General features: G+C 56.5%; 2 protein-coding genes across 2 annotated transcripts; both read right to left on the reverse strand.

The window, feature by feature from the left end:
- Nucleotides 1–178: 178 nt before the first annotated feature.
- Nucleotides 179–6927, reverse strand: LOC141965933 (fas-binding factor 1 homolog). The gene is made up of 14 exons (XM_074918141.1): nt 6586–6927; nt 6307–6407; nt 5711–5884; nt 5087–5194; nt 4664–4803; nt 4250–4365; nt 4011–4118; nt 3434–3613; nt 2939–3115; nt 2607–2744; nt 2369–2501; nt 1897–2009; nt 1143–1267; nt 179–410 (listed from the first exon to the last, which is right to left on the reverse strand). The coding sequence occupies exons 1-13, from the start codon at nt 6748–6750 to the stop codon at nt 1184–1186; spliced, it is 1737 nt and encodes a 578-aa protein (XP_074774242.1). The 5' UTR covers nt 6751–6927; the 3' UTR covers nt 179–410; nt 1143–1183.
- Nucleotides 6928–7660: 733 nt separating this feature from the next.
- LOC141966248 (fas-binding factor 1 homolog) lies at nt 7661–9683 on the reverse strand. The gene is made up of 5 exons (XM_074918676.1): nt 9653–9683; nt 9189–9333; nt 8834–8964; nt 8363–8465; nt 7661–8243 (listed from the first exon to the last, which is right to left on the reverse strand). The coding sequence occupies exons 1-5, from the start codon at nt 9681–9683 to the stop codon at nt 7661–7663; spliced, it is 993 nt and encodes a 330-aa protein (XP_074774777.1).
- Between the last annotated feature and the right edge of the window lie 13483 nt (nt 9684–23166).

Consider the following 23166-nt stretch of genomic DNA (forward strand, 5'->3'; position numbering starts at 1 on the left):
GTAGCAGGTTGGCTTCCACAATACAACAGCCCTAGTGCCTGGCTCAGCTTCACTGGCCTTGCACAGGAGGATATAGCACCAATTTTGAATGGAAACTCACAATTCCATTTGAAACATTCTGAAATAGGATTTTGAAAATAGAAGTATATTTAAACACATTAGACACTACTGGTTACAGCACCAGAGGATTTTATTCTGTTTTACATTTTCATGCAACAGCGATGAAAGCGATGGGGGTTTAGTTCATTATGACAACAGCCCCAATAACTCATGCAACTGCAGCAAAGTTCTGTGTTGCTCTAATCCTCCTCCAACATGTAGCCTCTTCAACCAGGCCCACAGAGTGTTTCTTTGTCCAACTTGTGGCAACACTATTTACATTAACTCTGCAGCAATGGAGCTGGGAAGCCCTAGAAATCCAAAGAGAAGAACACATTAACATTCTCACATCTGTGATTGCCGCCTTTGCTCTTTTTCAGCATCTCTTGCTGCATTAGTAATATCTTCTATCTCAGTTTGGACTTGTGCCATCTCAGGTTCGGGCTGCTGCTGCTTTGTATTGAAAAGGCTGCTGTTCTATAAAGGAGAAAAAGAGAGGCTCTGAGTCTCTTACACAGAGAGACTATGAATTACTATTTGTTCTTGCTCTGTGCATCTCTAGACCAAACACAGGTCTGTCTGAGCAAAGCAAACTCCCTGGCTGTGGAGGAGCCGCACACGTTCAGCGGCATCCAGGAGCTCCCGCTCAGCCACTTTCCTCGGCGGCTGGCAGTCAACAGCCGCAGGTCCCTCTCTGACTGGCAAGAGAAATGGAGGCCAAACAAACTGCGGCTCTTGACACAGGCCACTTCACATCTGCTCGTAGCCGTGGTGAAGGATCATGCCAGTGGCTACAGGTACCGCCCCCACGGGAACAAGTATGAGGGTGGGAAGCTCAGGCAAGTGGGACTTTGAAGCATGGTCAAGACAACCTGCACTAGTGACGAGAAATTCATCAAGGATAGACTTTGATCTCCAAACCCTAGAAAAGAAGTGGAACACCCTGGAACATAAAGAAAAGGTCTGGGATTGTGCTGACGATGAAATAGCGGACAACCTGGCACAGCGAACAACCGATTAATTAATGTGGCAATGAAACTAACTTTGGAGTGTCCTGGAAGGGAACCCAAGGGGCGTCACCACTTCAGCCTCGCACAGAAGCGGTGTTGTAGGGCGCTTTCTTCAGGGACTCCAGGAAGAGCTGCTCCTCGTCTAAGTAAGCGCGGTTCTGAGAGGGGAAGGGGGCAAAGGGGAAGGGAAGAGAAAAGAGAGGGATGGATGGAAGAGGTATCAGAGGGTGCCACAGAAGGGGGCTGACAGTCCTGGCTGTCACTCAGGAGGGAGGGAGGGAAGCATCCCAAACCCTCCCTCCTGCAGTCAGCAGTGGGCAGGTACCACCCGTGGCACCCCCTGGGGTGTGGGGGCTCCCCCCGCCCCGAGCCCACAACCTCACGCTCTGAGCAAGACCCACAGCGGAAGCCTCAAAGAGCAGCCCCGCCTGGGGAAGGACCCAGCAGGGAATCGGGGGGCCGACGGGAGAGGACAGGGACATCATGAAGCCAGAGGCCAGCTGGCTCCTCCCAGCCAGGGACACGGCGAGGACAAGTGCGACCCCACAGTGCCGAGGACCTTGTCCATCAGCCTGAGACCAGCTGTGAGGAGCCACCCGTCCTTGCTTCTGCCATCCCTCCTCTAGGTGCCCGGGTCTTCTACAAGCCCGCCCAGCCCCACAGCTCAGTAATGATCTTAGCCACAGCCTGGGCTGTCTCCCACCAGGCTCAAATCAGGTTTCACCCAGCCCTGCTCCCACCCAGCACGTTTGAAGCCCCTTCCCACCCCAGTCGCCCACCACCTCACCTGCAGGACCCGGAACTTCATCATCGCCACCGTGGCACTGAGCTCGGCAGAGCTGGCAGTGGCCACGAGTTTCTCGAGAGCGGCCTGGAGCGCCTCGACACCTCCCAGGCTCCCTATGGAACAGAAGCCTGATTGTGTGGTGCTGCCACCATCAGAGGATCCGCAGATGGAGACAACACAGCATCCCTTCGGGTGCTGCCTGCGGGTCCCTGCAGCAGGGTCCTCCCCGCGCTCCCAGGGCAAACGGGCTTTAACCCACCACCAGCCTCTCCCTTCCTGGCCCCTCTGCCCTCTCCTGGCACTGCCCTGGCTCAGAGCTTCGCTGAGCTCCTTCACAAGACGAGGAGGCCAACTCCTCCCGTCTGAGGCTGATACGCAGGGGAACTAAAACAGCCCCCAGGAGCAGCCCAAGCCTCCCAAGAAGGGGAGTACAATACGTCCCTCCCCACCAGCAGCAAGCACGGAGCCTTACCCGGCACACTGGAGGAGCCTGTCAGAGGGGCACTCGAGTCCTGCCTTGCGGGCCGCACCATCGTGGGGCGGTTGGACACCTCCTGGCGCAGCTGCTCAAGTCGGCTCATCTGCTTAGCCATGCTCAGCCGACCCTGCCCCGTCCCGGGGAGAAAGGGAGAGAGAGAAGATGTCGGCAAAGGTTCGGGCCCTTGGCACGGCGGCCCCAGGCCCAGAAGGGAAGCCGAGGGGGTACTTGCCTGCTGCAGACACTCTTCCTGCTGCCTGAACTGCTCCAACTGCCACTGCAGGGCCTGCAGCCTGGACTGGTCCTGCGACTCGGCCCTGAGTGCCTCCTGCAGGGCCCGCTGCCCTTCCTCGTACTTCTGGGAGGAGAGCTGCAAGGCAGAGCGGCTGGGGAGGCTGGGGACAGGGACCCTCGCTGCCCTGGGCCCAGCAGGACTCCTTCAGGCGTCCCCTCCTTCCCCTTCCAGGACAGGCTTTCCCTCCCTGCTCTGGGAGGGCAGTGGAAGCCCAGCTTTGCTGCCAGCCCGTGCGCAGCTGGCAACGGCAGCGCAGACGCTCCGCTTACCTTGGTCATTCTTCTCATCTCCTCCTCCTGCAGCCGGATGCGCAGTGCAGCCTCGCTCACATTCTCCCTCTCTGCCTTCAGCTCCTGGCAGAGCTTGTCCTGCAGCTCCTTCTCCCTCGCCAGCTGCTCCTCCTGGGCTCTCAGCGTGTGGGCCCACATCTTCACCTTGGCCCACTCCTAGGATGGGCACAGGGGAAACCAGCGCATGACCTGATCCGTCCTGGATGCTCTCTCGTGTCTTTCCAAGAGATGGGAAACATCTGCCCCGGATGAGCTTCTCGTGTGTGCCCCTCTGGGGCGCAGAGCAACTCCACTAGCTACTCCAGCAGCACCCTCACCCCCCGGCCTCGGGCTCTTCCCGGAACAGCCTCATTCTCACCACCCCAAGCGATGTCTCTGCCTCCAACAACTCGACGACTCCCCTGTAGGCAGGACCCACCCGGCAGCCTGCCAAGCGGGTGCTGGAGGCCATGGGCAGGGGCTCTGCTGCGGTACCTTGGCCAGGCTCCTCTCGGGGCCCTCTCCCTGGGAGGCCACGGGCAGCGCTCGGGCCGTGGCCTGCTCCTTGCTCAGTGGCTGCTGCTGGGCGTCAAATTCAGCCCGCTCGGCCGCCAGCTTCTGCAGCTCCCCCGCGTGCTGCCGCGTCACCGCCAGCCGCTCCTGCAGCAACGCGCTCTGGAGACGTCGCCAGAGAGGAAGAGAGAAAGCACTAAGTCCCAGTTGCTGGAACGTTTTTCTCCTTTAAACCCACCTCTGCCACTGAACCTCGGCCAACACCCAGAGGTTGCTTCAAGCCCCCGGCGCCTGGCAGGAACCCTGCGCGGAAAGCTCTGGCCCCACGCTCCTCCAGAAGCTGCAGCACCGTGCACGCACACGGCAGCCTCTCGCACCCGTGTGCCAGAGGCTGGATCTGAGGGCGATTCGCCACACAACTGGGTGTGGGATTGAGGAGGCAGAGGAAGGACGCTGCAGCCCAGCACCCAGCTCTTTCCTCTACCACACGCCGCAGCGCAGCCCCGCTCAGACTCACAGGACCTGAGAAAAGCACCTGGAAATCTCCGCCCCACCTCACCTTCGCCTTCTCCAGCTCCACTCGCTCCAAGAGCTGCCGGGTCATCGCTTGTTGCGCCTCCTCCAGCGATTCCACTTTGGAGCGCTCCGCCAGCAACCTCTGGTGCTCCTGGGTTCAGACACAGAGGAGACACAGATGCCACTCGCAGGCTCCAGCCCAGGGACCGCCAGTGGGCAAGACCCACGGCCCATCCCCAGACAGGAGGGCTGAGCTGGGCAGAGGGCACAGGGCGGGCTCACCTCCAGCAGCCGAGTCTGCTCATCCAGCCTGGCCTCCAGTTTAGCCACCATCTCCCGGAACCGGCACCCATCCTCCTCCGCCTCCCTCTGCTGCTGACACAGGCTGTCCTGGAGCTCTGGGGAGAGGCAGCAGCGGGGCCGTGAGCAGCACGAAGAGGGAAGTCCCACTCTGTCTACCCCGTATTCACAGAAGAACTGCACGCGCTTGTGCTCAGCACCTTCGGCACATCCCCCAGGACACCATGTTGGAAAGGAAAGACCCTGAGAAGCCCAGTGACCGAGGCAGGCAAGGCTCTGCCAGCCTTGGATCCAGGCCTCAGCCTGACTCGGAGCACCTTCTCCCCATTTCATGGGTGTCCCCAGCCCCAGCGGGGACCCCGTGGCCATTTTGGCGCAGAGGAATGGCAGACATACCCTGGAGACACTTCTCCTGCTTCTGTGTCCCCATGGCCAGCTCCTGGGAGGTCGTCTGCTGTGTGGCCTCCACCTTCCGTAAAACATCACAGAGGGTGCCGCAGAATTTCTCCATCTGATCCACCACACCGTTCAGAGTCCTGCAGAGAGCAGCGAGGGGAGGGTCACCCCGGGGGGACACACCTCATCTCCCCACGATGGAGAGGGGGACGTGTGGTGGGCCAAGGGCCGGGCAGCCCTGCCCCGAACCCTTCTGGGGCAGAGCAGAGCAGTATTCCTGCATCAGCAGAGCTCAGCGTCCCTGGAGGCAGGGCCTGGGAGAGGGGGTGGCCTCTGGTGCCACGGTCCAAGGCTGCTTCCCTGGAGCACAGGGAACACCGCGGCCAGGGACCAACGCAGGGACACAATGGCAGCCATCGGTACCTGGTGTGCGAAGTGGCGCTGGTCACCGCCTCAACCTCCTGGTCCTTCAGACCCTTCAGCTGCTGGAGCTGCTGCTCGTGCTCTCTGCGCAGCTCCTGCACAGACACCCTGCAGGACACGGGCAAGGAGCCCACCACGGGCTGTTACAAACTGGGGCTCCCCAGGACAGGCAGTGGGGACGAGGCTTGGTCAAGGGCCTGGGAACCAGGTCCCAGGAGCTGAGCTGGCACGGGGCTCTGTCCCCGGGCACCCACCGACAGGCATCCGCACTGGGCACGGACCACAGCTGGAAGAGAACGGGCTTCTCCACTAGAAACTGATTTCTCATTGACCCCCAGTGTGTGGGCAGCAGTGACTCACTGACCGGGATAAAAGGGGGTTGGGGGAGATAAAACACTGGGCTCAGCATCTTGCACAATACAGCGCGTTCACTCGGAAAGGACGTCTCCAGCCACGTCTCCCTCTATCCGGCTACAAAGCAAATCCCCATTCCAAACGCCACCAACTGCCCACAGCCCAGTGCTTGTGGAGGCTCCTGTCACCCTGGCCCCAAACCACTCCCCAGTTCCTCTGCCACAACCAGCAGCACCGGCCCCACACCTGCGCTGCTCGTGCCACTCTCACCTCTGCAGCTCTCGCAGACGCTCCAGCTCGGCCAAGTGCTGTGCCAGCAGCTCTGCCCGCTCCCGCTCCGCCTCCTGCCTCTGCCCCTGGAGCTGAGCCACCAGCTGCTCCTTCTCCTGCCGCAGCCTCTGCTCTCGCTGCCTGCAGGTCTCCTCTAACATCTTCGCCTGGCTCCTGCCCGCAGGAAGAAGAAGTGTTACCTTCAGGTAGGAAGAAGTGTTACCTTCAGGGCAGCAGTCGGCCCTCTCCACCCACAGCTCACACGGGGATTTCAGAGCAGAGCGGCGGCGCTGGGGGTGCGGGGAAACACGTGGCTCTCCGCAGCCTGAGCCCTGCCTGGGGACATGCTGGCCCTGGGAACAGCTCCTCCTCCTTCTGCCCCACAGGACAGGGTGGGTGAGAGCAAACCCTGCCCTTGGCTCATCTGTGGGGCTCCTCTCTGCCCACACCAGCTCCACACCCACACAGCTCTGGGCCTGCCCGCCCCAGGGACGGATCTGGGCAGCGCCCCAGCGCTCCCCCCCCCGGGGAGAGGGACAGGGCTGTAGGCAAGGCCCGTTCAAAGGAAGGGAGCACGTGCTCTCGCCTGCGGGTACCTGTGGGTGCTGTCGAGGAGATCCAGGTCCTCCTGGTGCCGCTGCCGGAGGATCTCCAACAAGAGTTTGTCCTGAGCCCGTGCCAGCTCCAATGTCTGCACCTGCCGGGCACCCGGGGAGAAGGTCCTTGTGCCGCCCAAGGGACAGAGACCCCACAGCAGCACTTGCTGGCCGCAGCCTTCTCTGGACGGGCAGCTTCCTCCACTCTGCCTGTGCCCCTGATGCCACTGGGAGCAGGCGTGGCTCCTGCTCCCCCATCCAGCAGGCCATGGGGCTCACCTGGCTCTCCAACTCTGCTACGCGGGCCTGGGCACGGAACAGCGCTGCCCGACAGCCCTCGTGGAGCTGGGCCGCGGGAGCCCCCAGCTTCCTCTCATGCAGCAAGCCCAGGCCTGGAGACTCTGCCTGCAGGGACACAGATAAAAGACACAGGCCCTTCAGCATCCGGGGCTTTGTGCTGTGGCCATCAGCCCCTAAAGGCAGGCACGTGCCCCGTGGGCAGCTCTGCCCGGCCTGTGCCTGGGGAGCTCTCTCAACACTGCGCAGGCAATGCAGGGCTGCAATGCACACGATTTACAAAGCAGCCACAGCACACACGCTTTGGCCTCACAAATACAACTCGGGGCATCTCGGGGCTCTCCAAAGCCTTGGCCTGCATCAACACAGGCTCCCAGGGATGCAAAGCAGGGCACAGCCATCCCCCTGCCCAGGGAGCACAGACAGGGCTGGGTGACCCTGAGCTGGCACGGGAGGGCTCACGATCACCACCCCGATCCTGCACCTCTCGGGGGCACAGGCCCAGCACACCTACCTGAGCCAGCGGGGCAGGGCCCTGTGTCTCCTGCTCTCCCGGGAACAAGGCTGCAGGGACTGAAAAGGGAACAAGTCTGTGATTCAGACAGGCCAAGGGCAACCACTCCCTCCCACAAGGATGAGGGCCTGGCTCTCCTTGGCAGAGCGAGAAGGGTCCTGCTACACTCTGGCAGCTGGGGATGGGGACAGAGGCTCAGATAGGCTCATCCAGACCCGCATTCCTACCCCACCCCACGCACAGTGGTGGGGACTCCGCTCTGCAGAGTAAGTCTGGGGGAAAACCACAGCTCCTCCTCCTCCTCCATCAACTAGGGAGGAGGCTGGGTCCCCTCAGCCACTTTCAGTGGCCTCTCGAGTGGCGCTCAGCCTCAGCCTAGGGCAGGAGGGGGTCTGCCAGCACACAGCGCTAGTGGCACGAGGGTTGGGGCAGCAGGAGGGAAGAGGGAGAGAGAAGGGACAGCACGAACTTAGGCCCACCCATTTCTCCGAGAGAGCAAGTCCCCAGCAGCCCCCTGAAACCCCACAGGCAGCACTGTGGAGCTCAGTGTGCCCCGGCACCGTGTCCCCACCACGCCACAACACGGGCATGGTGGCATCCTGCAGCCTGGCAGCCCCCTCCAGCAACGGCTGGGCAAAGCCCGGGCAGCGCTCGCATGGACAAGGGCGATGCTGCGGCTCTGGCCTTTTTGTGGCTGGTCGTTCTTGCAGGGCCGGGGGGGACCCTCTCTGCATTCTGCTGCCCAAACTCGACAACCACACAAAACGCACCTGGGGCGCTGGCATCTCCGGAGGGATCCCGCTGTGCTGCCTCTGACGGCTGAGCCTGCGCTTGGGCCTTTTTGCGGGATAAGGCAGCGCTCAGCCAGTCCTCCTCCTCCTCCACTGGGGCAGGTTTAGCAGCTGCCTCCTCTCCAGCCGGGAGCTGTCTGGCGGGGCCAGGCCGCCCAGCTGCTGCAGGACTGGCCTTCGGTGGAGATGACAGCTCCAAATCCAGAAAGTCTTCGTCTTTCAAGCCCCGCCAGTCACCTCGATTCCTGCGGCCCTGCACGGGCCTCTGGCTGGCTAACGGGGGAGCTTTGGAGAGGGGCTCTGCTTTAACTTCACCGTTCTTCTCGGCTGAAAACCTGCTGTGAGGAGAAGCAGCTGCACCCCTGCCTGCGAGGGGACACCGGGGACCCTGCCCGCTCCGCTGCAGGGGCAGCGTGGCCGGTGCCTGGAGCTACAGACACAGAGAGCACAATACCTCACAGGCTGCCTTCTTGCCGGCTGGCCCTTGGCTGTGGAGGCCACTGAGGGCTGGTAAGCTCCAAACACATAATCCTCCTTGCGCCAACCCTCTTCCTTCTCTGTTCAGACAAGTGGCCTTGACTCAGCACCCAGAGGAGCAGCCGGCTGCAAAGGCTCCAGCCCTCCTCCTCCTCCTCCCGCCCTGCAATTCCCACTGATGTTGCTGCCTCCGGGAAAACACCGCTGGAAACCTCGTGCCCAGAAACCGGACAGCAAGGGGTCTCCTCAGCACGGCTGGGGAAAACTTTTGTTGGAACTCAGCCCACGGCCAAAGGCAGCCGAGTTACAGACCCTGTGCAAAGGCTGCCAAGCTGCCGCAAGGGCGCAAAGGGCATTTCCCCTGCAAGGGCAGTAGAAATCGAGCTCGCTCGCCCAAGCCAGTGCTGCCACCTCTGCAGCCCGTCCCAGCATCCCTGGCTCTGCTCACCCGGCTGCTTCTGGTGGTACTTCTGTGTGACCTCCCGGCGCTCTCCCAGGCCGGGCTCTTCCAGGATTCTGGACGCGGAGCCTCGTCCCAGCAACTCGTCCAGCATGGCGCGGGCTGGCCGGACCTCCTCTCTGCTGGGGACACAGCGGCAGATGGGTTTCTCCCAGAGGCAGGGCTCTTCCTCCTCACACAGCCTTGCCAGCCTGCTCTGGCTCTTCTCTGCCACACAAGGCTGCTCCTGCCCCTTGCGCAGACCCACAGGCACAAGCTCAGCATCCCCCACCCACCATGGTGGCACCATCTCAAGACACAAGCCATCCCCTCCTTTATTCCCGCCCCCCTGCACTGCCCTTACTCTTTTGCCTTCTTGCCATCTCTTCCCGGGCTGCTGCCCAGTCCCATGGCATCCATCAGGTCGCTGATGTCCTCGTCAAAGGGGATCTCCTTCCTCCTCCACGTTGGGGCCGCGGTGCGCAGGGGCGTCTGGGCTGCGCGTGGCTCTGGGGGGGGTGAGGGAGAGAATCACACATGGTAAGAGGTTTGGAGCTAGGCTTGGGGGCTTGTCTCCCTTCTTTTTTTTCTTTTTTTTTCCCCTCAGCAATGGGAGAACACATGCCCAGCTCCTCCTGGTGTGTCCCTCACCGGAAACCCCCCCGTGCCTCAATTCCTCTGCTGAGATCCTACTGCCCCTGAGAGAAGTGTCAGCAACACCCAGGCCGGTGCTTTGGGTGAGGGTCCTTCCTGCGGCGCTTCCTCCCAAGAGCACCCACCAGGGCTGGGCTGCAGCACGACGTGCCCCCCGGCTTTGCTCCAGCTCACCCAGGGCACCCGCAAGCTCTTCTCCCGCCATCCACCCGCTCCCCTGGCCCGGCTCCCCCCCAGCCATGCCAGACAGGGGTCACCTCTTCAGCCACACCCCATGGTTCCCCCCGATACCCCACTGCTGACTTGGCTGGGCTGACACCAGGGGCAAGCCTGGCCCCCCTCAGGCCCAGCCCTCAGGGTACCCAGGCTCTCTCCCAAAAGTCGCGTTCACCTCTGCACCTTCCGCGTCCTCTGAAAGTAATCCGTTGAAGAAATAAATCCTCCACTACGTGGGACCTGCGACACAAGCCCGGGGGTCAGCAGCAGCACCTGTGAGCTCAGCCAGGGCGCGTTGGGGACAGCCAGCCCAGGTGGCGGCAGGCGGAGGGCACCGCACGGGCACACCGCGGCAGCCACGTCGGGTGACAGACAAGGAGATAAAAGAGTTCACTTCACCCAGCCAAAAAGGACTCCTCTTTATCAAGGAGCCTGCAGCTTCCCGTTCAGTCACCGGGCACAAGCAGCCCTTCAGCTGGCAGTTCTCACCCCACAGTGTCTCAGAGCCCCTGGGCAACCCCAAAGGTGCCGCTTCAGTGTCCGGGGCCGCCAGAGTGCCCCAAACAGGCACCTGGGCTTTAGGTGAGGCGAAGACCTGAACTAAGGGCAGGTATTCTGCCCCGGTCTGGGGAAAGCCCGCAGGAAAGGCCCGCAGGACCCCCACAAGCAAACCCCCTCGGCGGCAGAGGCAGGCGAGCGTCTCTCTGCTCAGCAAGGAGACGACGCCTCGGCTGCACCTCTCAGACAAGGCCCAGGAACCATCGCCGCGGCCAGGACCCCACCTGAGCCCGCTGCCCCCCCGCCTCTGGCCCCGAGTTCCCACCACAACAAAGCACCGACGGACACCGAAGGGAACGCGCCCCAGGCTACGAAGCGTGGAAACTGCTCTGGGGGTTCGCAGCCTACGGAGGAAGACAAACGCCCTCAGAGAGGGGCGCAGGTCCGGCTCCTCCTTCCCAGAACACGCCGCAGCCAGGGGCACGGGGCTCCAGAGCGCCCCACAAGCAAGAGCAAAGCCCCTCCCGACCCCGATGGCTGGGAAACGGCCCCTCAAACGCCCCGAGAGATCCCAACTCCGGCGGCAGCGGCGAGCACAGCCCCTCCCGCCCCCCGCGGGGTCCCTGCCGCCCCCGAACCGAGGGGCCGGCGCCACAAACCCGCATTCCCCGGGCCCGCCCCGGCACTCCCCGCACTCACCACCGCGGCGGCCCGGCCTTCCCCCGCTCTCCCGCCGCCTTCCCGGCTCCTGCCGCTCTCGCCTCCGCCGCTCCCTGCAGGGGCACAAGGGTCTCCTCAGCGCCCGGCCCGGCCCGGCCCGCGGCAGCCCCCGTCACCTCCGGCCCGCGCGATCTCCCGCTCCTGCCGGGGCCCCGCTCAGCGCGCCCGGCCGGCCCCGCGCCGCTCCGCCTCGCCCGCCCGCTCGGAACAAGGCTGCGGCGCTGCCCGGGAGCGCAGGAAGGAGCGAGTCCCGCCGCCGCCCCGGGGAGCCGCCGCCGCCGCCCCGCTCCGCCTCGCCTCGCCTCGCCTCGCCGCGCGCCCAACGGCCCAACCGCCGCCGCTCCGCACGCGCCGCGCGGCCGCGCTGCCCTCCCGCGCGGCTCTTAAAGGGACAGGCACCCCCCGCGTGCTGAGGCGGGGGCAGCGCCGGGGGCAGCGCTGCGGCCCGGGGGCAGGACGGGGCTGGAGAAGCTCTCCCAGGGCCGCGTTCATCCAGCCCCCGCCTCGCCATCAGTCTCGCACCCGGTTTTTAAAAGAGGAAATGTCAACCACAGGTGAAGCCTTCAAAGCTTGGGAGTGCCCCAGGTAAGCTCTCCTGCTGGGCACTGCACCAAGAACGTACCGGATTGTTTAAAACCATCTGTAGGCAGCCGTTGTCTCAAATGCTCGGACTCGGGCCGTCCAGTATGTCCACAAGCTGCAGCCTCATTGCCTGCTCTCCCCAGCCCAGCAAGGGCTCGTAGCTAAAAAAATACACATTCATTCCCTTCAGATAAGTCATTCTGGTCCATGAACCGTGCAACCCGCTACAGCAGCCGTTGCTGTTACGCGCCTGCGATGTGAAAAGGCCCCACTTTTCACTACAACAGCCACACTCCTATTGCTAGCAGTTCTCCATCCTTACACGAAAACATTTCTCAAGATAATCGTTGCTGTAAAATCTGATCAGAAGGGAGCCCGTAGCAAGGGCGGAGATGGGTCTGTTACGCTGCAAAGCCCAAATGCTGAGAGGCTCGGGGAGTGCAGATGAATCTGCACATCTAGACTCTGGCCTTTTTTCTTTGCTCTTAAGAGCAGCACGCGTTAGATTTTTCTGGCTCAAGAAACAAGTGAACAAACCTTGCTCTGTTTAGACTTGTCTGTTCCTTGGAGCCTTTGAATGTCTGACAAGCTGCATGAATAGGGATGACAGAGGTTCGTGCAAGTGAAAATCACAAAGTGCCATGATACATCTAAAACTTAAACGTCTTTTCATAAATGACAATGAGAGTTGAATGAGGAGGACACTGCAGGTCTTTCAACCCAAGCAAGGAAATTCCAAAATTTCAGCAAGCACAAGAAAGAGTACTGCTTTTATTCCACGTGTCTGAAGTTTTTCAGAAAGCAACTGCTTCAGAAACACACCGTATTTCACTCTGGCAAAGTGGCTATTTTTCCCACTCTGCAGAGATCACACAGGAATAATTTGTCTCCTCTAAGGGACAGAGGCTGGGCTGCTGGAGAACGGCTTGCAGAGAGCAAGGCCATGGGTCTCTGCAGAAGCCGATTGCAGCCATCGGAGGTAAACGAAGGAAAAAAAACAGGGTACAGTTATGCTAACAAAGGACTGTTATGTTAACAAAGAGAGAAACTAAGGTACATTATGACCTGTGTATGATAAAGGAACGGCCCTGGGAGAAAAATCAGGTTCAGAAGAGGGAAGATGTTGTGACATGTCTGAAATGCCACAAGGGGCTGGGGTATTATAATGTAGCCTGTTACATGTATCCAATAGATTCCTGAGCAGTATGCACGATTATTGTAGAGTGCTTATAGAAGGGGTGATTTCTCTCAATAAAGTAGAAGCTTGCTCTACCATTCACATTGAATCGGCTGCTTGCTTCCTCCACCCGCCGCACTGGGCCAGACTCAAAGCAGGCTGCGGACATCTGGGTGCCAGCTTCTGGGTACTGGATTCCAGGGTGAAATCCAGACTCTTGGGGCTGGACATGAAGCTCCCTGTGCTGTGCAGAGGATCGTTAAGCACCTCAGGAGGATGGTTCACAAAGTCTGCTAAAAGAAAGGGGGATCTACTGAGCGTGAGCTGAGAACCAATGCTGAGCACTCAAGCCTGGAGTGTCAGTCCCAGAGCCTGTCACTGCCTTCGGAGAGCTTGAGCAGAGCTCAGCCCCTCTGACCGGCTCTGGCTGCCCCCAGCAGGACCAGCAGACAGGACACTGGAGACCCGAAATCAAACCTCTTCTTAGCCTGGGGATTTTGGGCTGATGTTCCTCACCTTCCCAGCAGAAGTGGAGACAGGTGTTAAGAGTCGGTGTCAGAAGCAGGGGTGGCAGAAGGAAACCTGGCTGCGGCTCGGGAGCTCCTGGGCTCAGCTGGTGGACACCTTGCTCCCAGGACGTGTGGGTTTTGGTCCTATTCCTGTAGAGAGACACTTCTTGTTGCACTCCCTGGGCTGAAAGACAGCTCAACCATTTCATCTAAACCCCAGGATCATGCAGGATCAGTCTCCTACCCACAGAGCCATTCCCTACGGCAGGTCACACACCAGTGCCACCTCTGCACTTGTGGAGGATCCTGCCAGCCCTCAGGAAAACCCAAAGCTGCATCTTCTGGGGCTGAGCAGTCCGAGCAAGACGAGCTCAGGTCTTGGGCTTGCTGCTCTGAACCCAGGTCACTGTGGTCCACCACAACTCAATTTGGGTGCCGGTGGCCTGGGAGCGAGGTTTTAGCTGCACACCCATGTTCAGAGCAATGGCTCCCTTTAACAGACACCTTTTCAAATGTGAAAAAAATATAAACTAAGTTAAGAAATGGTGTGGTGCAAATGCAGAGATCACTGGGTGAGAAGCTGTCAGACTTCAACCTGGTCCCATCCCGTCACTGCTGCAAGGCACCCGGAGCAGCGCAGGCACAGCCCAACAGGAGCTGGCCCATGGATGCAGCACCAGTAGGGATGGGGCTGCTGGGCCTTTCTAAAACCAGTCGGGTCTTACAGGGCACTGGAAATTACTCTAGTGAAGATGAAGGTCTAATTACAGAGCTTGTATGTAAATTTGCTAGTTTTTTTCTCAGAAATATATATTACCTGGAAAATGAGCACTCTAAGAAAGCCAGAGGCTGGTGTCACACCCTCTTCTGCACTGCAGCTCTGCATTATAGCGGCTATTTCAAAAGGTAGTAAAACCACCTGGAATAAAGCAGATTATATGTGCATCAAATTGCAACTAAGACAAATTATCACTGCAGCTGTTTTCTGACACAAGGAATTGTGCTTATTGCTGCATTCCTCCTAGGGTTCACCAGCTTCTGGTTTCAATTACTTTCCGCTTTCTTGAATATAAAAGGACTAGGCTGACCTCTTCCCTGCTGGATGTCTACGATGAAAGTTTTCATGAAGAGATCAGCAAAATACATCCATGATTTCTGGGGCCGAGGCTCGGAGCGTGTGTGCTGCAGGGAGCTGCAGGGAGCACACTGCACACATGCACAGTCTAGAGCAGGACGGGATCTTTTCAACAGGGGAAAACAGACCCCAAACCAAAATGAAGACCACAGACTCTGTGCCAATACCAGGCTGTGCCACACTGATCTCCCTGCAAAGCCCTTCTCTCCGATTTCTGGTTCTGATTCACGGACACAGGCTCTACAACTCAAACAGTTATACAGCAGGGATGTCTACTCCGGTGCCAGGGTGCAAGGGGATTTCTCCACAAAGCTTGCACAACCACTGCACATTTGACCAGAAACTGATCGAGTGTGGATATACATATTCATTGGATGACATAGCACAAATATCCATATGCATAAGTGAGGCTGGGTTAGTTCTAGAGCCTGGTGTCAGCAGTTTATGTTCTCCGCCTTGCCCATTGACTCCTGGGGGGCATCTCTGGGCCTGTTGGAGGAAGGCTCACAGTCTTCCTCACCTTGTACTTTTCCACCGAGCATGTGCAGATCCTCTCAGCCAATTTCTTGAACAACAAGAGTGGTTCCAGCTGGTTTACCACCTCTGTCTTATCTAAAAGCACCACTATATCAGTTTCTACTGCCCATGCATGACTATCCAGCCACTACAAAGACTAAACTAGTTAGAACCCATCTGCTTTCCAAGGACACGTTTCTTATTTTTGCCAAACACAGTAATTCTTGCTAAGTTTCCACAGAAAACTGCTGTTTTGATGAAGACAGTAGCCCTTGGTAAGCCTCCACAGAACAGTCAGGGTAGGCAAGATTATTAAGCAATATTCAGAAATCACTGTGAGTTGCTGTGAGTTGCTCTAAGTAAATAAGCTGCAAAGCAGGTGATCACTTCCCTGCATCACTGAGGTGAAGACCACAAGGGTGCTATCACAGCGAGCCGCATTGCCTTGCAAGGCTCTCTAGCCCTGGTGTGGCCAGGAAGTTTTTATTGCTGCCCTTCATTCACATAAGGGCACCCATGGCTCGATATACCCCCCCAATTAAAGGCGGATTTACTGGTCGGTGTCTGTCTAGTTTTGCATAAAGAACTTGAGGAGAACAAGGAGGTTCTCTAAGCTGTAGCTGAGTGAGTCCCCCGGAACGCTGAAGGAACCTACTGTATTAAAGTAGCAATACACAGCTTAAAACACAGAATGAGCTGGTTCTTGCAGAGACAGGTGTCACCAGTCCTGCCCAGGCCTCCCCAGCACAGATCCTCATACTCCCAGGAACACGTACAACTGATGCAGAGCTGCTACAAGTCAGAAGCTAGATACTCCATGAGCAGCATAGCTTGCTTTAAAACAAATCAGTTTCTGTTTGAACCGAAGCAAACCTTTTGAATTCTCTTCTGGGGGGGAAATCGTTACCTTTTTGCTTTTCTTTTTAGGCCACAAAACCTAAGAGCAATCCAGTAAAACTAACCTGCTTATCAGTTCACATCTAATAGCAAGGACTGTGGCCATTCCCCCCATAGCACGGCCCAGAATATCTGTTCCCTAAGTGCACCCTCGCTGCCCCAAGGCTGGGGAGCTCCTGAGCAGCCCCAGCACACACAGCCCCGGAGCCACAGCTCTGGCATCTTCCAGGATCAGGGACTGGAAAGCCTCGGCTGCAACTGGCAACCTCAGTGCATCATGGCAAGCTGTTCACAGCTCTGTTGGACTCCTCAGCAGTCTGCGTTTTGTTTGACCTGACTGAGGATACGTATACGAGTTTGCAGCTAGGTGGTAAAGAGCTCAACTCAGCGCTCAGCCGTCAGCTCCATCCTGTAGTTCACCAAAGAGCACGAGAGGGCCCCCCCCCGCTTCATCCCACAGTCCTGGCCGTGGGCTGATGGGAGTGCAGCTTCCTAACGCAGGGTCAGTGCTTGGCCCACACAAGTCTGATGGAGTGAGAAAAGGCTCAGCAAATGGAGATACCTGCACACTGGAGAAAGGGAGGAAGAGCTACAGTATCGCAAACCACGCACAGCCCTGACCCAAGATCGAGACGAGGAAGACCTGCTTTCTTCCTCAAGCTGCTCATCGGTAACAAGCAGCAAAGATTAAGTGATTCCGGGTGGCTGCAGGAGGATGCTAAGTTTCAGCCAGCTTTCTGAAATGGCCAGGCATCTTTGCCTCTGCAGTTCAGTGCCACCAGCTGCCGTTTCCAAAGGCCTGCCACAACAACAGCCTCATGGTGCCACAGCCTGCAGTGCTGGCAAACAATGCTGCTCAGTCTGGCATTGCCAAAATGCAGCCAAGCAGGGCTGGCTGTGGCGTTTCTATCAGCACTAAGGCACCTGAACCTGGGGTGCTTCAGCAGCCTGTGTCTCCATCAGCTGAACCCCCACGTGAGCAGCACCACACTGCTCACCCCAGCAGAGGGGGGCAGGGAAAAACAATAGGGCCGAGAAGAACCCAGAGGGATGTAGGGTGTAGGGCAGCCACAGTGGAGGAGACACAAGTTGCATGGCCAGGTGTTTGCTCAGGTGGACCCCTCGGTCTTCCCTGCTCCCCACTGTTGCCCCCAAGTCTGTCCCTCCCTCGGCCTCACGCTGAAGGGAAATTGCTACATTTACTTTTAACGTTAGACATCAGTTGTGTTTTACTAGCTTTTACTTTTCATTTATAGTTTTTCCTAACTACCCTCTGTAGTCATTACCCGCTTGTAAGATGCTTTGAAACCTGTAACTCCTTGCCTAGGAAAGATAAGACAGACCTTGGACACTCTGAAAAACTCCCTGAGTACATCCCCAATCGCATAAACCTAAAAAACCAAGTGTCTAAGTTGAAGACGCCAGTGTCAAGATAAGTGACTGGAAGCTGGAACAAACAGGAGCTGAAGGACGCATGAAGTAACTCTACGACAAGATACGGACACAAGAAACCTGAAGTTCACCAAGGGACAGTGTGAGAAAGGCTGTGGGGACCCCTAAGGAGGGGAGAAGACCCTCACTCTATGGCTCTTCCCTGCCCTCTCTCAGTCATTGTAGCTTGCCCGGGTCAAGCTGGCTGGTTTGTGCTTTGGAGTGTCTTGGGAGTGCTCCTGAGGCCGTCTCTGTCTCAGAGAAGGTGCTGGTACAAACCTGTGCTGAGTGGAGCGTGGCCAGTGACTGCCCAGCCAGCAACACAGGAGCACCCCACAGCCAGCAAACTCCTTGTCAAGACTCATCAAGCCCTGGAAGCACAGGGGCCCAGCTGGCACCATCAGGAAGTCTTTGCTGAATATGAGTGGTCGGGGAAGACAACTGATGTCTGTGGATCTAGAGCCTACCAGGACACTGTACCTTGTTTCCAGACAGCAGAAATGTCTGTTTTCCCCACCTTGTGTGAGGTACTCCATCAGATGGGGAGTTTATTTGAAGGCAGCAGGTAAATCCAGTACTCCGGGAAATACCTGCACTGGAATTGTCCTCAGAGTCCCTCCAGGGCACAGCAGGCTGCTCTGGTTAGGGACAGTCATGAGCGATTAAAGACACTACCATCATTCAGACACACCACAGGACTGCAGGCACAGCCCTGTGTGAACACACACGCACGACCCAGGCAGTCCTCACCGCCCAAGCACAAGGCATGGCCTGGAGCAGGAGATCCACTCCAAAAGCCCCTGGCCCCATGCTGGGGCAAAGCTCAAGCCGAATACAAGGGAGGAGCAGAGCAGCTCCTGGTCAAAACAAGCTTCTTTGAAATGAACACTGAGGACAAGGCCCTGCCTGGGAGCCATGTCCTCTCTGCTGCACTCACCTGCTCTAGGCACAAGCAAGCTCGTCAGCTGCAGTGCATGTGGTTTCAGAGCTGGGGAGCAGATAAACTCTCATATCACAGGCCATTTGATCCAGGTCAATTCTCCTGAAGATCAAAACTGGATTTGGACTGAGCCCTTGTGGCTGTCATGGCAGGCACACGGAGTATTTTCACACTGGCAGTACACATGACAGTATGGAAAAATAAAACACGATTTGGATTTTGCCCTGATGACTGTGGACTGATGCCCAGTCTAGCTCCCACATCAGCCAAGATAAAGGCTTGCTTTCCTGACAGGTTTCTTTTTTAAGGGCAAAATAAAAAAATGTAACAAAGAGGGAAAGATCCCACAGAAACGTGTTTGGAGCACAATACTGGGCACATAAAAAAGAAGGTGACTGGGAACAGTCAGTGTTGATTTACTAACAGGTGAATCACATCTGACCATCCTGATTGTTTTCTATGATAAAATGACCAGATCCACGGGTGTGGGGAGAGCAGTGGATGCTGCTCAGCCTCAGCTCCCAAAACTGTCTGCCACAATATTCTTGCGTCCAAGCTAGGAGTTTATGGTCTGGATGGGTGGGCAACTAGATGGGTGAAGAACCTGGCTGGGCAGTAAGACTCAGAGGACAGTTGTTAGCGGGTCACATCCATGGGTCAGTCCTGGGAGTTTTCCTGTTTGACACCTTTATCAATGACCTGGCAGAGGCAACAACACACTCGCTTACGAAGTTTGAAGATGGCAGTGTAGGAAGGGGAGCAGCTGATACCCTCTAGGTCAGAGCCGCCATCCTGAGGGACCCAGACAGGCTGGAAGGATGGGCTGACAGGGACCTGAAGTTCAACAAGGACTAATGCAAAGTCCTGCAGCCAGTAAGGAAAATGCCCTTGCAAAAACACGTGCTGGGAGGTGACTGGCCAGGGAGCAGCCAGGAAGGAAGAATCTGAGGTCAAGACGGTCAGGGGTCTGGAGCCAGCCATCACACACAACATGGGCAGAGGCTGAGGGAAGAGGGCTTGTTCAGCCTGGGAAGGAGGCTGCAGAAGGAGCTAACAGCAGCCTTCCAATACCTATGAGGAGGTTATCAGGAAGGTGGAGTCAGGCTCTTCACCCTGCTGCATGGTGAAAGGAGTTAAAATGAGAAATCCAAGCTGGAGAGAAAGAAAAAGATTTGCTCTAGCGGAAAACATGTTTTCACCCATTTAAAGAGGTTGTGCAGCCTCCATCCTTAGAGGTTTTCAAGCCTTAGCTGTTTAAAACCTTGAGCAACCCAGTCTGCCCCTGCTCTGAGCAGCAAGTTGGAGGACACACCTCCAAAGTTCCTTCCCATCTGAGTTATTCCATGATCTGGGCTGCATACGCAACACCAGGCTTTGCACACATTTAAAGCCGCGATCTCTGCACCTCTTCAGTCCCTGGCTCTGCCCATGCTGGTGGCGAGAACATTCCTAAAGCAGCCAGCTTCACCCAGGTGGCTTAAGAACGACTTACTAGTTCAGCTCCTCCATGGGCTACTCACACAGCACACGCTGTGCTGCCTTCCTTGGGTAAACCAACAGAGCTGTTCCTCATTCCTCAAGACACTCTGTCACTAGTCCCCAGCCGGGGATGGCATCAGCTCTGCAGTCGGTATTAGAGGTGCCAGCCACTCTGAAGAGATGCTACTTTCTGCCTGGTATTTTACAGGACAAGTAGGCTGGAGCTGGGTGTGGTGGGGGCTCACACAGCAATGCTGTGGATTGGGCTCTGTGTATCGTCCATCTGCCCACAGGGTATCCAAGAGTCCCCGTTTGCCCGAGGTAACAGAAGTTCACCCTCACGGCACCAGACTCCACAAATTTCCCAAGTGAAACCCGTAGCCCAGTAAAGTTTCCACAGGGGAGACCCACTTAGGGAGCCAGGCACTCCTCGGCCCCGGCCCAGTGCTCAGCACAGCCACGGGCATGGAGCCCTGTAATAAAACTCCCCCGCCAGACCTGAGCTCCCTCTTTGTGGGCTGGGCACTGCACACTGGGCTACAGGGGGTTTGGGTACAAGGAGTACAGGCGGAGTTTGCTCTACTGACAAAGGGTCTCCAAGCCCTACCCCAGCGTATTCCCTTTCCCCCACTACATATCCACCCCCTGAACAGCTCTGCCTCCTCCTGGTGAGCATTCAGCACAGCCCTTGTTCCTCCTAAACATGCAGGGATCAGAGCTGTGCTCCTTGCTGTCACCAAGGCAGGGTGGTGAAAGCCTAAACAACAGGGGTTTTTTTAAGAAAACGAACAAAACGATACAATCCATTAAAAAAACCCCTCACTTCCAAAGAAAGTTTCCCTCCTGGAAAAGGCCAATGGAAAAGAGATGAGTAGGATCAATTTGGAGGCAGAAAAGCAGGACATCAGCTGCTCCCACTACTCAGAGGCAAGACACATGCTTGAATACTGTGACACGGTCCCCGCGCTGGTCCCTCCATCCAGTATCTTTCTGTGCCCTTCCCAGAGGCCCCCCATTCAGCCACAAGCTTCCTGTATCAGTGGCTCTGCCTTTCAGGACACAGAAAAACAAGTTAAAGGACATGACGCTTACGACAAAACATCTGGGAGAAGACAGAAATCTTACATTTGTCTCTGCAGCAGGAGTCAGCTGCAAATTTGCTTTAGGGAAATAAATGCAGATTGGGTGATCCTTGACAGGCTGCAGCCCACACGCTTTGTACTGAGTTTGCAAAGCCCTGGGACAGAGATTTGGCAGGCTTGCCTCATCCAAATTTCTACCGACTTCTACTTTGTTTTAACTCGGCTTAACTGTAATACCAGTATTTTCTTCTAAGCAGGTGGTTCTGGCTAATTTGGTGTATTTTTACTTACGATTACTTCATACAAGCCTAGTTTTACACAGACTGTACTCTGTGCAGAGTAAGGGATTTGTCACTAACATACTGATGCAATATAAAGAAATACAAGCCTGATGTGACAGCAGAAACCTTGACAAGCACAAACAAAGGAGGCTGTGTAGAGAAGTAAAGCCACAGGATGATGAGACTTGGCCCTGGAGACTCCACAGCTACAAACAACTCCTGGATAGTCAAATAAAGAAATACAGATCTGAAGGTGTCACCTATGAAAACCAGTTTTGTCCAGAGACTGATGTATGTTAAAAGGTATGAGGGATGAAATGTGGAGTCAGACAATGGAAAAAAGGGGGCATCTGTGGTATGACTGACTTCATTAGAGCCAGTTTTTGTTGCCCAGACACGAGAGGTGAGTAGTAGGTGTTTAACAGCAGTTTACTGTTCTCCAGGAATCCCTCACGAACAGGAGTCGATTTTTCACTATTTCTTTCCTGCTGCCAGTAACAACTGACCAGAACCTACTGAAGATCACTGTGGCAAGGAACCCATCTGCCTAGGCCCTCTCATGACATTTTTGCACAAGCACCTCCTTTACATCAGTTAAACCCCCTCCCTTTAAACCACCTCCTGCCGCAGAGTGTGTACATGCCCCCGTAGAAGGCATACAGAAGCACAGAGCTTCCATTGCATGCAAAACACCACCAGCACAGGGATTCAGGGGAAGACTCAAGGAAACTGCCATGCTTTTTGCACATGCTCCCCTGTGAAAAAGGGAAGGGCAGCAAGAGACCCCACACACAAAGGGAGGCCTCAGTCCCGGGAGGATGCGCGCTGGCGCAGCACAATATGCAACGCTGCATTCTGTGACTGCTGCTGACACAGACCCTACCCAGGCCAGAACAGACAAGCCCCCAGGCCAAGCCCTCTTCCTTGCAGAGGCTACTGCAGACACCAATTTCGAACCTCTCCTCTGCTCAGTGGTCACTTAAGTAAAATGGGGTTTAAAGAAATACACTCTCCCTTAGGCCCATGATAAACCTGCTGCATTTTCAGCTTTGAAATACCAGCTCCTTCCCATTCCTCTTGGAAGACAGGAAATGGCTGAAAAACGTGTATTACGTCTTCTCAGTCCTGAAAGATTCAAATTACAGTATTAAAATTAAGCTTTTCTCCACAGGGTATCTTAAGCTCTTGGAAGTAACCAAGGGGAGCACAAATAGACTTCAAAGAGGCAAGTATCCTCACAGATCAGCCGCTCCATTTCTTAGTCACATTCCCACCAGGTCTTCTACACCAGGATTTGCAAGAAATACAGAACAGGGAGGAACAGACTCTCTAATACAGAAGAAGCAGCGAGACAGTCAGCACAACTCCCCCACAACCCCACCCCCTAGGAAAAAATATTCAGATTATTTCTGGCTTTTTCAAAAAGGAAAAAAAGTATTTCCCCAATGCAAGTAAGGTAAAGAAGAACTTGGGGACTTACAGCACAAGAGATGGCTTTAGAAAAAGCTGGACGGGACTGCACTTCTAAACACTGTCCCCACTAGCAGTTCTCACTGCTCATTTCTGTTCATTACCAGTTAACATGCATTTGTCCACTACAGACTGACCCTAGCGAATGGCCAGAGTGTTGGGACGCTGACACTGATACAGAGGTGGTATTTCCATGTGGCTTATATCACAGGACGGGATAAATGTAATTTACCACCTTCTCTGTCCTAAGGCACTCTATTGCACAAGTCACCCTCAAACAACTGCATCAGAAGTTCCAAAAGAGGTGATGTCCTGGTTGGAACTCAGCCGGCAGCCAGACACCACGCAGCCTGTCCCTCGCCCAGGAAAACAGGGGAGGGACAAAAAGGAAAAACTTGTAGGTTGAAATAAAAACAGTTTAGTGATGGCAGCAAAACAGTAACAGGCAGTACCAACAGGTAATGCACAGTGTGATCGCTCACCCCCCACCAACCAACACCCAGCCCGACCTCGGCAGCGATCCCGACAAAAGGACGATACACCCCCCCCACCACCCCCAACCAGAACCCGTCTCCTTCTGATCCCAAGAATAATGTCACAGCAGATGGACTACTCCAACAGCCAACCCGAGCCCAGCACTCTGGCTGTGCCCCCTCCCAGCTCAAGAAAATTAACTCCATCCCAGCCAAAACCAGGCCACCTGGTAGAGGTCACGATGAGAAAAGGGCACACACACTGATCTGGAGCAGGGAGGC

The sequence above is a fragment of the Athene noctua genome, chromosome 14 (genome assembly GCF_965140245.1).
Source record: "Athene noctua chromosome 14, bAthNoc1.hap1.1, whole genome shotgun sequence".
NCBI lineage: Eukaryota > Metazoa > Chordata > Aves > Strigiformes > Strigidae > Athene > Athene noctua.

Bases quoted from the DNA above. Each gene is read 5' to 3' on its own strand.
- LOC141965933 (XM_074918141.1), bottom strand. From the start codon at position 6,750: ATGCTGAAGGGCCTGTGTCTTTTATCTGTGTCCCTGCAGGCAGAGTCT. The intron at 6,408-6,585 runs GTGAGCCCCATG...GGTGCCCGGCAG, and splicing joins TAGCAGAGTTGGAGAGCCAG to GTGCAGACATTGGAGCTGGC. The intron at 2,010-2,368 runs GTAAGGCTCCGT...TCTGTTCCATAG, and splicing joins AGGCTCCTCCAGTGTGCCGG to GGAGCCTGGGAGGTGTCGAG.
- LOC141966248 (XM_074918676.1), bottom strand. From the start codon at position 9,683: ATGGCGGGAGAAGAGCTTGCGGGTGCCCTGG. The intron at 9,334-9,652 runs GTGAGCTGGAGC...CACCCCCCCCAG, and splicing joins AGAGCTTGCGGGTGCCCTGG to AGCCACGCGCAGCCCAGACG. The intron at 8,965-9,188 runs GTAAGGGCAGTG...TGTCCCCAGCAG, and splicing joins GATGGCAAGAAGGCAAAAGA to AGAGGAGGTCCGGCCAGCCC.